This window comes from Ovis canadensis, chromosome 11, assembly GCF_042477335.2.
Source record: "Ovis canadensis isolate MfBH-ARS-UI-01 breed Bighorn chromosome 11, ARS-UI_OviCan_v2, whole genome shotgun sequence".
Classification (NCBI taxonomy): domain Eukaryota; kingdom Metazoa; phylum Chordata; class Mammalia; order Artiodactyla; family Bovidae; genus Ovis; species Ovis canadensis.
The window spans coordinates 21,789,267-21,805,556 of record NC_091255.1 but is presented as its reverse complement, the minus strand read 5'-3'; the positions used below and the strand labels follow the sequence as shown (position 1 = coordinate 21,805,556).

The following is a 16,290-nucleotide window of genomic DNA, read 5'->3' as shown; positions in this document are numbered from 1 at the left end:
ACACACATTAAAAACACAAACTCAGATTCAGAACACAAAGTTCATTCACTTTAGACAAGGCTCACTGCTTGTACGTGCCTTTTTTGAACGCCAAGTGCAGCCCATCAGGATGTCAGGAGAGGAGAGCCATCCGCCCTGGCACAGAACAGCCACACTTCTGTAGCTGGAACCTCGGGCTTCCCCACGACACCCTTCACCTCTGAGACGCAGCTACATCACCTGTGAGCCTGGCCCAGGGAGGCACGGAGCTTGCTGTCTCACATGCACGGTGACCGCACCATGGTGGGGAAGGTTCGGATCCACTGAGCCTCAAAGTCAGCTCCTTGTGGATGAAATGGTAAGAGGCAAAGAGGCAGTAATCCTGGATGAGTCGTATGTGGAGACCAGGAGACTCAACCACGGAAAGTAATCGACTTTCCTAAACTGGAGCCATGGACTTTGTTGCTGAACTTGTCAGAACTGCCGTTCTCTGGTGTTCTGTGAGCTCTCAGGGTTCCTGAACGATGCTCGACAAGCATTCCTGGCCGGTGACCATGGAAAGTCTGGCTACACCCTACAGGCAGTGTGGGGAGGAACACAGACTCACACAAGGCGAGGAAAACACACCAAAGAGACCGCCGGGATGAAAGCGCTGAAAGTAGCAAGAGCAGGAAGCCAGCGGGGAGAGGGAGGAGCAGCATGTGTGTGATGCAGCGGCTAGAAAACACACACGGGGGCCGGGGAGGGCGAGGCTGGGGTCCCTTTCTATTTACCCACCATCTTTCACTGGAGCATCTCAGAGCACATGAGAGGCCGCAGCTCTCTAATCCTCCCTGAGGAGGAGGATGATTTCAAGCGTTCCCTGGGGAGCAAGAGATAAACCCCAGGATCACAGTGCAGGGCCAACCTCCTCTCTGCCTCTCAACACCCTTCACTGCAGACGGCCCAGCCTATGGCAGGTGAGAAGCAGGTGGGCCCTAGAGCAAGCCTCTGTCAGAACTTTCAAAGTATCTGGACTCATTCACTTGGTTCATTTTACTCCCAAAGATCCATGCAAGAAAAACAATAATTTCAAAAGACAACAAAGAAGCTTCACGCAGGAATATTCTCCTGAAACAGTATTCATAAGAGCAAACAATTGTAACAGTTAAGTGTTCAAGAAGGGGATTTGGCAAAGACTTACGGAATTATTAGTTGCAACTAAAATACTTCAGTGAGATCTTTAAAAGCGTGGAAACAACCTTCTCTTATACTAATAAAATGCAGAATGCAACCTATGGGTGGTTCTCAACGGGTGGTGTATGTATATTAGGTGGAGGGGGCCGCACGCATTTTGTTTTTGCTGCTTTTAAAAGGGTAACATTTCAAACAGTCCAGAAGGACACACGATGTCTTCCACCCGCACTGCTCCCTGGACCCTCCCCCATCCCGAGAGGAGTCCACTGGGTGCCACAGCACCTAAATACAGACGAGGGTGATGAAGGAACACAGGTTAACGAGAAGGGGATCTTTTTGAGTGGAGGGATAATTTTTGTTGTTGTTCAGTCAGTAAGTCACGTCTTGCAACCCCTTGGACTCGGGGGTAGCACGCCAGGCTTGGCTTCCCTGTCCTTCACTATCTCCCAGCGTTTGCTCAAACTCAAGTCCATTGAGTCGGTGATGCTCTCCAACCATGTCATCCTCGGTGGCCCCCTTCTCATTTTGCCTTCAATCTTTCTCAGCATCAGAGTCTTTTCCAAAGAGTTGGCTCTTCGCATCAGGTGACCAAAGTATGGGGTTATAGCCAAGTCTTATTTCCATTTGTTCCATCCACGTTTCTGTAATTTCTGACGTGAAATAAACTAAGACAAGAAAACAGCCTTATCCTCTCCATCCTGAAGGGAACAGCCCACGGCCTGCTCTGGCCCCATGCGCAAGCCGGGGCCGGGCGGGCCTGTGGCTTCCTCATGGCTCTGGTGGTGTCTTCAGGGGCTGTGGTTTAGGAGCGCCATGCAAGGAGGTGTCAAAATGGATGAAAAGGAAATAAGCAAACTTCACACAAAAGGGAGAAATGCTTCAGTCAACACTGAAAAAAGGGCCCCGGATTGAAACTCTTTGATAACGTTCTCAACTCATTTCAGAATCAGCATTAGCCACCAAAATGTAAAGTATTAGTTTTATTAAAATGCAAATCAATCAACTAATCTTTCTGGTAACAGTTACTGAATTGCAGTATCCGTGTCAATTAAAATAGTATCCAATTTATTCTTGGCTGGAAGGAGGGTGGTCGTCTGAATTTTAAAATGCAAGCCTCCCTCCCTTAACTGAAAATTCTGTCCACTCTTTCTCATCTCTTTGGCTTTTAATTCATTCTAATTAAACATGATGGACTCCAAATATTTTGAAGTACCTGTTTAAACCTTTTTCTTCATTGGATAATGACTAGGACAAAGGTTCCATCTCTTTAGGAAGCGTGGGTCTGCATTGGGTGGCCAGTGCTGTCCTAACATGCGTTATCTGGGATCCTCAAGTTAGATGGATGGGGTTGGATGATCTGTATTTTTAAAAGTGATCATTTTGAAGGGAGTGAAGTGAGGGAAATCTATTTTTGTTGATTGATCTTTTAAGTTACTGGAGACACACTGAAAATTAAACATTTTCCTGACAGTCAAGCCCAAGAGGTAACTTACCAAGAGGAGAAAAACAGATCAGGATGTACCAGGGTCCAATTACTGTGAGACAGAGAGACCATCCTCCTCCCCACCTCTGCCCCACCCCAAGCCCACCAGATGCTCACCTTAATGCTAAACTGTGATGCAGATTGCATTTCGGACTCACTTCATTTGGAGCCCAGCCTCTTGGCGCTGTGTCCTCGGTCCCTGGACACCTAGTCAAGGATAACGTGGGATCCCTGGGCACAAAAATCTGTCACTTGGTTTTGACATTTTAAAACAATACCAAAACCTGACTCTGTAAAAACAGTGACTAGTCATTAACTACAGATGCCTGGAGTCAATATCCCTTTAATTCCATAGCTCTAAAGATGCGGGCACAGGACCCGGGAGATGGTCAGCCTCACACGTGAGCACATACACATTTCTTATGCAAGACCGTCTCATTGCATACTGACCACAGCAGGCCAATAAATCCCCCTTATGGGGATTTAATTTTCAGCTTTTGACCTTTGGATGAAAAACAAGTGAATCATTTCCTCCTGCTGGATTTACACCAGAGCTGATCTTAATAAAGTGATTTAGGAATGGTGAGAACGGAAAAGGACTCTGGAAGAATCTTTATGGGTGAAAAGAGGAAACAAGAAAGAAGTCAGAGATTGCTGTTGAGCAACAACAGACAAATACCTCCTCCGGGGCGGGCGTGCGGGGCGGGTGCGCGGGGCGGGTGTGCCTGCTCCTCAGAGCCATAGTCAATTGCTGAACATTACCCACCTCAGAGCAGCCTCTGCCCCGGGATTATTCCTTCTGTGAAGTTGTTTTTTTCCAAATCCTGGGTTCATTTTATTTATTTTTTAGAATGTTTGACTGTACCCTGAGGCATGTGGGACTGAAGTTCCCTCACCAGGGATTGAACCCACGACCCCTGCATTGGAAGGCTGAGTCTTAACCACTGGACCCCTGGGGAAGTCCCCCGTCTGTGAAGTTTTATATTGTGAGAGAAGGCCACTGGGCTGGGGAAACAAAGAGCCTGTCGCCCTGCAGGAGCTTCAATCACGCACTTGCTGCTGAAGGAATCACGTGTGGCTGCGGCAACAGTAAAAATACTCTTTATTTGTGGCGGTTCAAGGCCGTGGGGTGGGGAGTGGGGGCACAGCCTTTGTTTCTGGAAGCACCACGGTGGGGAGAGGCTTCCTGGCCCGCCTCAGGCTGCATTCTGGACCGCGTATATTCCCAGGATTACAGCCCATGGCTTCCTCCACCCTCCACAGGGACGGGGTGTGCAGCGACCCCGCCTCAGGCCTTGAGCTGGAAAGATGGGCGCCGTCAGACCCCATGGCCGTCATCACGGGGGTTGAGTTGGCCAAAAAGGGATCGATACAGCTCTGTCCTGGAAGACAAACGAAACAAACTGGTTAATGCGTTGGTTTAACTTTTCAAGGTTAGAAAAGAACCAAGAAGCTGGGAAACACCCCAATCTGAGTCTTCAATTGAAAACACAGTTGCGTAATTAAAAATGCATCCCACAGCTCTTCTTCACAAACACAGAGGAGGGGAAGAACCTGGAATCGGCCAAACAGCAGAATATGTAAATGGTCCGGCATGGCTGGATACCCTGTCTCCAGGGAACCAGTTTTCTATAAGTTTGCCCTTTACAGACAGGCTCTTCAAGTAAGAAAACAAGATTGAATATTTTAATAGGATGTATGAGACTGCCACACGAGGAAGATTCAATCAGACATGGGATGTAGGGGATATAATTTAGTTTTCATACATTTTCCTGGACTTGGCAGTACTTGAAAAACAATGAAAATGACCCAGCAACAAGATTCCAATTACCAGCACGCGTGCAGCTGCTCAGGCACAGGGGCTCTTCCCCGAACCCCGCCCTTCCACCATCCTCCATCGAATAGGTAATTTGATTGGCTAATTTATTTCTAAATTTGGGTTTGACGTTTAAAAAAAAAAACAAAACACCCTAACATGCCAGGGTCTTGGGTCCCTGAAAATGAATAAATGACTTGCACCTGTGTTTCTGCCTCCCAGCAGGGGTGATCAAGGACCCCCGGGCCCCAGCAGCCCAGAACTCTTCCCTGGGTGGAGGGCCAGGTCTCCCTGGGAGATGCGAGGAGCCACGAGCCTCCAGGCGGGTCACACCACAGGGAGGCAGGGACCAAACCTCTACCCTCGGGGAAGGAAGGCAGGCACGGGGCAGAGGTCACAGACCAGTGAGTGAAGGAGCTGGGGAGAAAGCTTTGCCCACTCTGTTGTCAAAAGCCACAGCCTGCCATCCTTGACAGGCTGGCTGACAGAAGTGCTCTTATTACCTGAGAGTCATCATCAGCAAATCTAATTTTCAAAACGAAGAGCAAAAAACCTCCCCATGCTTCAGACAGCTATTACTGGTCCAGCCACATTTCAACACAGAATCTTACGAGTCTGTCTGAATTCACCCTGCTACAGTTTTGGGTACCAACAGTGAAAGTGTTAGTCGCTCAGTTGGTCCGACTCTTCGTGACCCCATGAACTGCAGCCCATCAGGCTCCTCTGTCCATGGAATTTTCCAGGCAAGAATGCTGGAGCGGGTAGCCGTCCCCTTCTCCAGGAGATCTTCCTGACCTGGAGATTGAACCCAAGCCTCCTGCCTTGCAGGCGGATTCTTTCCCATCAGAGCCACCTGGGAAGCCCAACAGAGGTACTCTAATTAGAGACCCCAGCAACAGGAATAGCATATTGAAACTCTGAAAACAGGGAAGAATCTTAAGGAAGGAACCACCGAAGCAATGAATGTAAAGTAACCTTGTCATGCTGGGGACCACGGGGCAGGCGGGGAAAGTGACCAGAACACAGTGGGTCTCCCCTATCATTATAGGAACGTTACGGCAAGAACCTGCCAGTACCCTCAGCCGACCAGGGTACCCCTGGGCCGACGACAAAGGCTGCGGTCCGCCTGGAACCACAGGGTCTCTTCGTCCCTGAGCAATACACAGCTGCCTGGCTCGGCCCCGGACGCCCTGGACAGCCCTGGACGTAAAGGGGAAGGCAGCTTCAGACCACATGCAAATGACAAGCAGGCAGCCTCCTTCCAGAGGCAGTGGCTTCTAAATCACCGGCTCCATCACATAGAAGACAGCCCTGCCCTGCCCAGGCATGACTTGCTCACGCGATGGCCTGCCTACCTGCCAATAAGTGCAAGTCTCTGCGGCCATTTCTGCAAAGAAATTAAACGGTGTTAAGGGGAGGGTCGCCATGACAAAGAGGACGGTGTGGCTTTGAGGCTGTGGAGCCCTTCACAATCACCCCTTCTAGCTTCGCCCACGCCAGACCCATCATTACCACTGAGCAAATGATTCCTCTCCGCACCGCGACATCAGCGAACCACTGGGGCCACGCGGCAGTCACTGCCCGCAGCAGGGTTCACGTGTCAGGAGCGGAGAGGGAGATGCTGAAACCCATGTTTTGATAGAACATCATTTCACACTCAGATGGGCAAGGCTGACAAACATATGCAGCTGTTCATGGCAAAGCAACCTGGATGGCAGAGTGGTCTGGATTCTTGAAATATATTTTACAGCAAAGAGAGAAAAAATACAAATCAGGGATTATTCCCACCTGAGAATCCCCAAGCAATTTCAATTCCAAGTCTTCTTCACCCACAACCACCAATCAGGGACCGTTTTCACCCTCAAAGTATCTCAGACGTCCCCACTCATCCAGGCTCCGTCATTTCAGATCCTACCATCTCTCACCAAGAAGGTGGCGACAGCCTCCTCGGCGACTTTTCTGTTCCCATCTCCTACCCACTGTAGAGACAGACAAAGCTCACCCTCCTGGGGTCCAAGAGCATGGCCAGGATGAAGCCCCCCAAACTCCAGCTGCTCAGCTCGGCTCCCGGCCCTCTTCTCTGCAGAGGCCCTGCCCGGGGCGGAGGTGGGAAGCACACCGCCATGAGGGTGGGGTCTGTGGTCTGGTCCTCAGCCTCTCTGCACAGCCCCTACACAACTTTCCAAAATCCCGCAGCCCCTGTGCACATTTTAAAATTGATATATAAAATTTTTCTCGATAAATGTAATAGGCACAAAGGATATAATTATCAGAAAATTGTGCATATTAACTTTTAAAATAAAACTCTTGCATCCCGTTTGTAATACGCCCCATGGAACCTAAGTGCCATACTGATCTGATATCCCTTACAGCTCATTTAAACAACAAGTAAACAAACTCGTTAACCTGGAAATTTTACAGCGTCTTTTTCTTCTCAAACTTGGATTTCCATCTGATTTTTCCCTAAAGGTTTTTGTCTTAATATAATTGATTTATGCTTGAAAGTCTTTTATTGATTACTCTATGATACTTTTTGGCCACAAAAATAAGTATGCAAATTGATGCACTTTTCGAAATTTAAAAAGTTGAAACAAAAATATTTTAATTCCTTGGGACCATAAAGCTCTAAGTTAATTTTGAAAAATTTTACTTCTGGACGGTGTTATCACTGTAATTATTACTAGGATACAACTGATATATACGAAAACAATATAATAAAGTTTGGTATAATTTTGGTAAATTTTTAATATGTGTAAAATGTTACTGGAAGTTATCTCTTAATGATATGGATGAGGCTTCCCCCTCCGTTCCCACCAGGGATGAATATTATTTATCGCTGGAATGAAAGCAGGTTCAGCAGCGACCCTATCCTACTTTTTAGCTTTTGTAGCCATCAGTGATGGGAAACCTTGCCGTGCAAACAAGCAGATGTGGGAAAGGGAGAGTTCTGTCATAGCAGTGACAGTCCTCTCGATTCCTTCTGAATTAATCGCCCTTTCCCCCCAATCTCAGAGTGATCTCCCACCAAAAATTAGTTTTAATGATCTATCAGCTGACAACTCAATTAGGTTCTCCTGCAGTTCTGCTGAGAATAAAGACCTGGGAGCCACCTGACCGTCAGGGCTCTGTTACCTGGTCCTGGGTCACGGCCGGTCGTGATCCCTGCCCTGATATGTTGACTGGTCCTTTTGTGAGGTTCCCCCACTCTGGGGCAAGGAGGGGCTTCGTGTCCAGTGAAGACAACTGTGAAAAGCAAGGGAGGAGGGGAACCTGCAACTCCGCTTGGCCAGGACCGCTGCAGGAAAGAGCCGGAAACTGATTCCTGCCAAGTCCCTGCATCTCCTTTCCCAGGGGAAGATCTCTGTGTGGCCCAGGGGGAAGACTGAGGTGGGGGGTGGGGGTGGATACTGAACGGTGCCCCCAACCCAGGCGGGTGCTCAACCCAGGGCTCGGGGGAGGGAAAGGCATCTGGAAGGAAACAGGACACACCCAGGTCCCCTCCCAGAGCCAGGAAAACAAAACTAAAACCAGAACTGGGTAAGGAAAAGCCACGATGGGACAGAGGGCCAGCCGGCTTTCTGCTGCACAGAGAGCTCCCCTTCTCTCTCCCCGCCCCGACCCCAGCATCTTTCCTAACCGGGATTTAGCCAGGCAGAGAAGCTAAACTATCAATCCTTCAGGTTAACCTTGTCTCCATCCGATTCTCCCGGGTAAGCGTGTAGTTTAATACTTGAGGTCCCCTTAAGGCTATGCATAATGAAGTTGGGTTTTTTTTCCTTAATACATAATTCCTGCTCCTTACCACATTAAGAGTCCAGATTTGAATCACTGAGCTGAAATGCCTTCCCCCCTTTGTTACCCCACCCCCCACTCTCGGCCTCAATGGCCAGTGGGAATGTCCACTGTAGGAAATGTATTAATGGGGGTATCATGCTGGAGAATAACCCACAGAGTAATTAACAGGACTTGGACCTAAGGTAGAAGGTCGATAGCAGGGGCTCTTCCTTGAATTAAAATTTAACTTACCCTTTATTGCAACCTACAAAAGCAAGTAATGAGCACTAACATTTTTATTTCTTTTAAACTGTCATTTAGGCTGTAGAGGGGATAATTACCTATCTCTAGTGTAGTAAGGTTTTATAACCCTTAGTGAGGCATTTTCTAATTTAATATTTTTACTATATTATCATAAAACCTGTTTCTGGAAAAAAATGATCATGGATTAGCAGCCATTTTCCATAAAGACAGAACGTGTGTGTGTGTGTGTGTGTGTGTGTGTGTGTGTGTACTAGGGTCCAGCTTATTTATTATGTGAGGTGAAGAGACTTAAGTGTGCCCAGTGTGTGTGTGTGTGTGTGTGTGTGTGTGTGTGTGTGTGTGTACTAGGGTCCAGCTTATTTATTATGTGAGGTGAAGAGACTTAAGTGTGCCCAGTCAAGCTGGTTGTGAGATGCTATCACTTGAGTGGCGGGCACGGCTCAAAGGGGCCCTAAAGGAAATGGGGGTGGACGTGTGTCAAGGTGCAGTCCAGCCGCACGCGCTTCTCACCGACTGCAACACAGCCCAGGACAAAGGCACACCTGAGCCCACAGAGATCTGTGCGGGGGTGCAGTCAATGAGGTCAGGAGTTTGTAGCACTTGGGACCAAAGGAGCTGCACCGGCCACGCCCCAGACACCCCGATTCTCCTCTTCCGGCCCAGACACCTCCAAGCGACACCCACCGGGCCCTGTGGCCCTAAACGCAGGCAGAGGAGAAAGCAGCCAGGGCACCACTCCCTAAAGAAACCTGCACAGCCTCCAAAAGTGCCTCCTGGTCTCTGAGCAAGTACGACATGCTGGGACTCCAGCCATCCTTCCAAAGGTGCCAGCGGAGACAACCACTGCTTTCCTGATTAAAACTGTACACAGAATATGCCCCTGATTAATCTGAGATTGCTCATCAGTTGCTTCACTGTGGGGGAGGTGGGGGATTCCTCCCTAAATATGCAAGGTGCAGCCCACGAGGGCCCGTCCTCCCCAGTAACCCCACCTCGGCCCTGCACACCCGAAGGGCCTGTGCCGCGTGCTTCTGTGGGACTCCACGTCTTAAGACATACACTTGCGAATCCAAGGATGATGAAATGCACAAAGGGAAAGTGAGACTAAGGCGCTGATCACAATAGCGCTCACGTCCAGCAGAACCTTGATTAAACCCAATCGTTGTGTCAGGATAGACACGGCCGGAGCAGAAACTCACACTGACCACCGTGGTGGCTGACGGCAGATGCACTTTTAATAATTACTGGTGATGTTACTGATGCATTTTTTTGTGTGTTTCAAAAACATTTTACTTGTTAGTGTTGTGGAAGCTTATAAACCTGTATCAGGTGAGGATGGGTCCTTGGTTTCAGAGTGTAACACACAGGTATAACAGAGTCACAAAATACATGTGAATGCTTATTTGTTAGGTTTTCGCAGGATTATCAAAATAGGAATGACACGGCAGAAGCTAAGTTGGAAAGGTGATCATATGGAGTCACTCTGTTGGGACAACCCACTCCATTTGGAGATGTGGAAACACTGTTCCTCCGGCTGGTCCCCCCTCTGCCACTGTGGGACCCCCACCCATAGCCCGGCCGTCTAGAGCCGCAGGGACAGCTCTTCCCTGGGGCAGCATTTCAACTACTGCTGTCTCCTAACTATGTCTGGTCTTTTCCAGGTGGAAAGAAACACTCCATCCCGCTATGCCAAAGCTGGGGTTCTCCTGCCGGCCTGGCAGAACCCCTCTGAACCCTCCAGTGGCCCAACAGTCAGCGTCTGCACCCTCTGAGCCCACCTTGCGGGTTTGGACAGTCCAACAGGCCCAGGCATGCAGGGTAGGCTCTATCATCACCTCTGTCTTCAGCACGTCCTTTCCTGCCCTCACGGAGCTTCCAGTCTCTCTGTTCTGTCTGCAGGCAGGCCCAGGACATTCCACATGCCAACTGGGAAAAGCTGTCTTGCCAATGATAACTTGGCACCAAACCAAGGGGTCCTCCTAACCCAGCTGCTAGGGTCTGCTCCCCAAACTCTGCAAACAAGAGGGCACCTTCTCGCATCTTTCATTCCTCCTGCTCCCTCTCACCCAAATCCATCCTACTCTATATCAGACAGTTTACAGGTGACAGAAAGATGTCTGGGAACTGGTTCTGTGGCCTAAGAGGGGGAACGGTGTGGATCCAGACAGCAGGTGGCTGCCCCAGGCCCCAGGGGCCATGTGCACACACAGCGGTGGGACCAGGGGTGGGGGGCCGTGTGCACACAATGGTGGGATGGGGGTGGGGGGCCGTGTGCATACAGTGGTGGGATGGGGGTGGGGGGCCGTGTGCATACAGTGGTGGGGCCGGGGCTGGGGGGCCGTGTGCACACACAGAGGTGGGATGGGGGTGGGGGGCCGTGTGCACACACAGAGGTGGGATGGGGGTGGGGGGCCGTGTGCACACACAGAGGTGGGATGGGGGTGGGGGGCCGTGTGCACACAGAGGTGGGATGGGGGTGGGGGGCCGTGTGCACACACAGAGGTGGGATGGGGGTGGGGGGCCGTGTGCACACAGAGGTGGGATGGGGGTGGGGGGCCGTGTGCACACACAGAGGTGGGATGGGGGTGGGGGGCTGTGTGCACACACAGAGGTGGGATGGGGGTGGGGGGCCGTGTGCACACAGAGGTGGGATGGGGGTGGGGGGCTGTGTGCACACACAGAGGTGGGATGGGGGTGGGGGGCTGTGTGCACACACAGAGGTGGGATGGGGGTGGGGGGCTGTGTGCACACACAGAGGTGGGATGGGGGTGGGGGGCTGTGTGCACACACAGAGGTGGGATGGGGGTGGGGGGCTGTGTGCACACACAGAGGTGGGATGGGGGTGGGGGGCTGTGTGCACACACAGAGGTGGGATGGGGGTGGGGGGCCGTGTGCACACACAGAGGTGGGATGGGGGTGGGGGGCTGTGTGCACACAGAGGTGGGATGGGGGTGGGGGGCCGTGTGCACACAATGGTGGGATGGGGGTGGGGGGCCGTGTGCACACACAGAGGTGGGATGGGGATGGGGGGCTGTGTGCACACAGAGGTGGGATGGGGGTGGGGGGCTGTGTGCACACAGTGCTGGGGCCAGGGGTGGGGCCTGTGTGTACACACAGTGTGGGGGCCGGGGCTGGGGGGGCTGTGTGCACACAGCGGTGGGCCTGGGGGTGGGGCCGAGCCCCCGGCTGAGACTGTCTGTCAGGAAGCCTGGACAGTGAGGAAGGCAGTGCCAGTGAAGGCACAGAAGTGCATCTTGTAAGGAGGGAGTGCCACTCACGGTGATGCAAAAAGATCAAGAGCGGAGAAAACTCAGAGTTCCTGGGTAAAGCCAATAGGTCAGCACCGAACTCCCTCCCTCTCCTCCCAACATCCCCAGCAACAAAGAGTGGCTTCTCCCCTGAAATGCCAGCACAACTGCATGCCAAAAACCATACACAGAAAGCCAAGAAAGGTGAAAAGAGGAAAAAGCAATGTTCTCTTATCGAGAGCTGTTTGTTCACAGGGACAAGTGAGCAGAGTAACAGTAACTCAGAGAACGCCCTTACCTACCACTGATCGCCTACATCTGGACAAAGCTCCCTTCAGAGCCAGGCTGAACTCTCCGAAAGCTACGGGACAGCTCACCGCAGTCGCCCAGATCTGCCACAAGGTGGCAGTGCACGACGCACTTAGTGGACCAGGCAACTGGCGGCTCTGGCAAACGGGCCATAAATTACCCACCACCTCTGCTCTCCTCACCATCCTCCCCAGTGCTTGAAGGAGACTCTGTGAGGTCTGTTCCAATTCGCTCCTTTGGTCAGGTCAGAACCAGGTCCTTCAAACCTCTGCAAATGCTTTTAGCCCCACAGCTTTAAATTACGGATGGTGACATGTGACCTCTGGCCTGTCTCCTAAAGATCAGACTTGAGATTTATAAATGTTCAAAGACGCAGGTTCAGGCCCCAGACAAAGGAACTGAAGGAGGAAGGATGGGTGAGAGGATGCGAGGGGTGAGTCTGCGGAGCTTTCCCCCGACCCGCATTCCCTCCTTGTTCCCATGTCAGTTACAAATTCACGCCCCTTAAACAAGGAAGCAAAACACTTGAAACTTCCATCATCCTACCACCAGTTTCAAGTCTTTCAAATTCTATTAAAGAAAAATAATTTACCTTGGTGGGGCTTGCAAAAAAGAGGAGGTGGGGCCGCGGGGTGAGGAGGGACCTCTCAACAAAAGGGATGTCGCCTCCTCTCCTGTGCGTTAATATTCCATATTCCTGGGATGATTTCCACTTTCACAGTTTGACTATTTTATAACAGATTTGATGCGAAAGAAGACAAATGGCCTCACAGAGGAAGGACGACAAATCATCTCACTGCTTTTAGTGGGGTTTTCTCTTTATTTTTATTTATTTTTATTCTGTGGCTGGGCTGGGAAGCTCTCTGCCTTGCTGGAGATGTTTAATATTAACGTCAGGCCGCCACGATCCTGGCAATAGAGTTGGCCGGTGTTGTGTTTACGGCTTTGTGACTGCTGGCTTCAGGAAGATGAAGCTCCTTGTTCAAACAGCAGCCCCTCTAACAGTTCCTGTTAAAAGCCACGGGATGCTTCACTGCTTAGACGTGAATCACCTCCTCCAGCCACACGGAAGGGGAGGCTGACACTGAGTTACATTTGTATCCCTATCAAGACCGCTGCCCAACGACCCAGGGCCTGGGTGGGGGGCGGTGTGTGATCCTTCTCTCAGCTACTCCAAGGGGGTCAAAACACACAGGAATCAGCGAAAATGTCTGTGGTCAACCCGGAGTTTCAGCAAGGCATTCCATTACTGCTGGTGCTAAGTTGAAGGACTGACTTGACCAAAAAAAACCCAGTCCTGATCCGAACATAAAAGCAGAGACTTTTTTTTATCCGAACATAAAAGCAGCTCGGGATGCCGAGCCACGGGTTCAGCTCAGCCTGCAGGACACGAAGGTACCGCAGGGTCCTGGGGGCAGGAGCCGCCCACCTGCCCCAGTCCCCGCACACTCCGCCCTGGGGGAAACCCTCCATGTCTGTTCCTGCTCTGCCCTCATCCTTTCTCTCCACCCCCACCGCCCTTCCCTGGGTTCTGTTCTCGGCCCTCCTCCCTTTCCCTGGTAAACCATCCACACTCCAGCCCCAGCGATCTCCTGGGTGTGAAGGAAGCACTGTGCCCAAGAACCCGACTGCAGACCTCACCAGGCTCTGCGAGGCTGTTCTGCCCCCTAAATTACCTTTGTTAAATGGCACACAGTATCATTACATGTGGAATCTAAAAATACCATACAAAGGGGCCTTTTTACAAAACAGAAATAGACCCACCAACGTAGAAAACAAACTTATCATTACCAAAGGGGAAACAGGTGGAAGGAGAAGTTAGGAGTTTGGGATTAACAGATACACACCATTATATATAAAACAGATAAACGGCAAGGACCTACTGTGTAGCACAGGGAACTATATTCAATATCTTATAATAACCTATAGTGGAAATGAATATGAAAAAGAGATATATGTGTCTATTTATGTATATACAGACATGCACACACACACGTATCTGAATCACTTTGCTGTATACCTGAAACACTGCAAATCAACCATACTTCAAAAAATTTAAAAAAAAACCACCTTTGTCATAACAGTCATGTCCCACACTTAACTGTTTAACGGCAAGAAGCTACAAAGTTATAGGGATCAATACCACATTTTCTGATTTTTAATAAAATCTACAAGATTCCTGTCTCAGCTCTCTACAAGATCCCTACCTTAAGGGTCTTGTTTGGACAGTTTATTTACATTAAATGACACAATGCAAACTGATGCCCTCCACCTGTCAATCTTGTTTGGTTTTTAATGTCTTCCTTCAAAGAACTTGCTTCTCTCTTCTGTGTATCAAGGGAGAAATTTGGAAAAATGGTTTCTCCCAGCCACCTGCCAGGGAAACCTTCCCCAGGGGGAGTGCCCAGGGGTCCGGAGCTTCTAGGTATCTACCCTGGGGCCGCCTCCCCACTCAAGTGCCTCGGTTCACCAGCCAGTCACTGAAGTCAGCAGTCTGATGACCTCAGCCAGTTACAGGACTGGCTTTTAAAAGCCTGACTGCTCCGTGCAAAATGAGTAGTTTGCGTTTCTGCCCCTGGAAACTGGGGAGTCTGCTGTGTTGCATGGCTGTGCCTCCCCTGCAGGATGGAGAGGCGGACAGGGAGGCCGAGCGCTGCCAAGTGCGTGCAGGAGAAAATGTGTATTGATTTCTTCTTTCTTATAAAGGAGCACAAAGCAGTGCGGAACAATTGGTCCTCTTTGCTGCATTTCACATTCCACACCAGACAAAGGGCCCAACCCCCACCAGCCTCCGAGAGGCAGAGAGAAGAACCTTGCGGGGCAGCTACTGGGTGTCAGAGGCCACCAGGGTGTTGCGGTCCATCGCCGCGGCGGGAGGGGGGGTGGCGGGAGGACATGCCAAACACCCTGGGCTGCAAATGCCTCCCCTGCCTCCAGCCAGTAATCTCCCTCTCCCGCCTGATGTTTCCTCATCTATATTGGAGAGGAAAGAGCCTTCAGTCTTATTTACCTTTTAAGTGGAGGTGCCCAGAGGGTAAAAGAGTTAATGTTTATAAAGTGTTCTGCTCCCCAGAGGGAGACAATGGATAAAACACAAGGTGTGGTTATGGCTCATTCAAGACCTCATTTCCAGGGTAGTTAGTAATAGCTTCCCATTACAGATGCCTGCTCCCTAGCACCTGGAACTCAAAGTACACTCAGGCGATGCCCTTTATCTAAAAATCCTTTTTTTGGCTTGACACTTAAAACCAACAGTAAAAATAACAAAAGGAAACCAGGGACTATTATGCTTTGTTAATGCACATACAGGAGCCATTCTAGAGCTGTTTTCTTCTTAAACCAAAATCCTGAGAGTAGTAAAAAAAAAAACACAACAAACTGTCCTACAATGAGAATTGATCAACCTGTCCATACACTCCGTGTTTCCATGGTAACTAGTAATTTGTAGAAGGGCCACCAGAAACCACACCCAGTATGGCTATCACAACCAAGATGGGCAGGAGAAGACCTTCATACGACACACGTCTGTGGTGTAGACTTGTGAACTTTTCCCAGGGCTCAGCCCAAGTAAACCGACTTCCAAAACTCTCGAGGTAAAGAATGAAGTCCCAGGGCTGGACTCTGTATTTCTGGGTTTTTCCGGCTTGGCCACCAGCAAAGAACCAACCATGGAGCTGGCCCTTGGGCGGGGCAACACTCTCGTGTGGAGAGAAAGCCTGCAGAGGATCAGCCCGCACTGCTGGTGAACTGGCCGGGCACGGAGTGCTAGGGGAACAGGGTGAAGTGACGACGGTCCCCGACGCTTGACCGGGCCTTCTCTAGAGGCTCCGAGTTGGAGAAGCTGCCTACCAGTGCAGGGGACGCGAGTTCGATCCTTGGTCTAGGAAGACTCCACGTGCCACGGAGCGGAGCAGCTATGCCCGCGCGCCACAACCGCCGAGTCTGTGCTCCAGGGCCCGGGAGCTGCAACGACCGAGCCTGCGCGCTGCACACGCAGCGCGCTCATCCGGAGCCCACGCTCCGCGGCGAGAGGAGCCACCGCAACCAGGAGCCCGTGTACCACAGCTAGAGAGCAGCCCCGCTCCCCTCAACTAGAGAAAAGCCTGAGTAGCAGCAAGAGCCAGCACAGTCATTAAAAAAAAGATGCTTGACTCAAAGATCTTTCAACGTGACGACGGTGTGAACGCAATGTGCGTTTGGTAGAAGCTGCACTTCGAAGTTTGAACTGTAACCTCTCTCCT

General features: G+C 50.7%; 1 protein-coding gene across 1 annotated transcript in view; it reads right to left on the bottom strand.

Moving 5' to 3' along the window:
- Positions 1-3,717: 3,717 nt before the first annotated feature.
- AATF (apoptosis antagonizing transcription factor) overlaps positions 3,718-16,290 on the bottom strand; it is a 111,757-nt gene continuing 99,184 nt past the window's right edge. Inside the window, exon 12 of the mRNA XM_069602781.1 lies at positions 3,718-4,020. Within this exon, the coding sequence (XP_069458882.1) occupies positions 3,957-4,020 (64 nt within the window). The 3' untranslated portion in view covers positions 3,718-3,956. The remainder of the gene's footprint in view (positions 4,021-16,290) is intronic.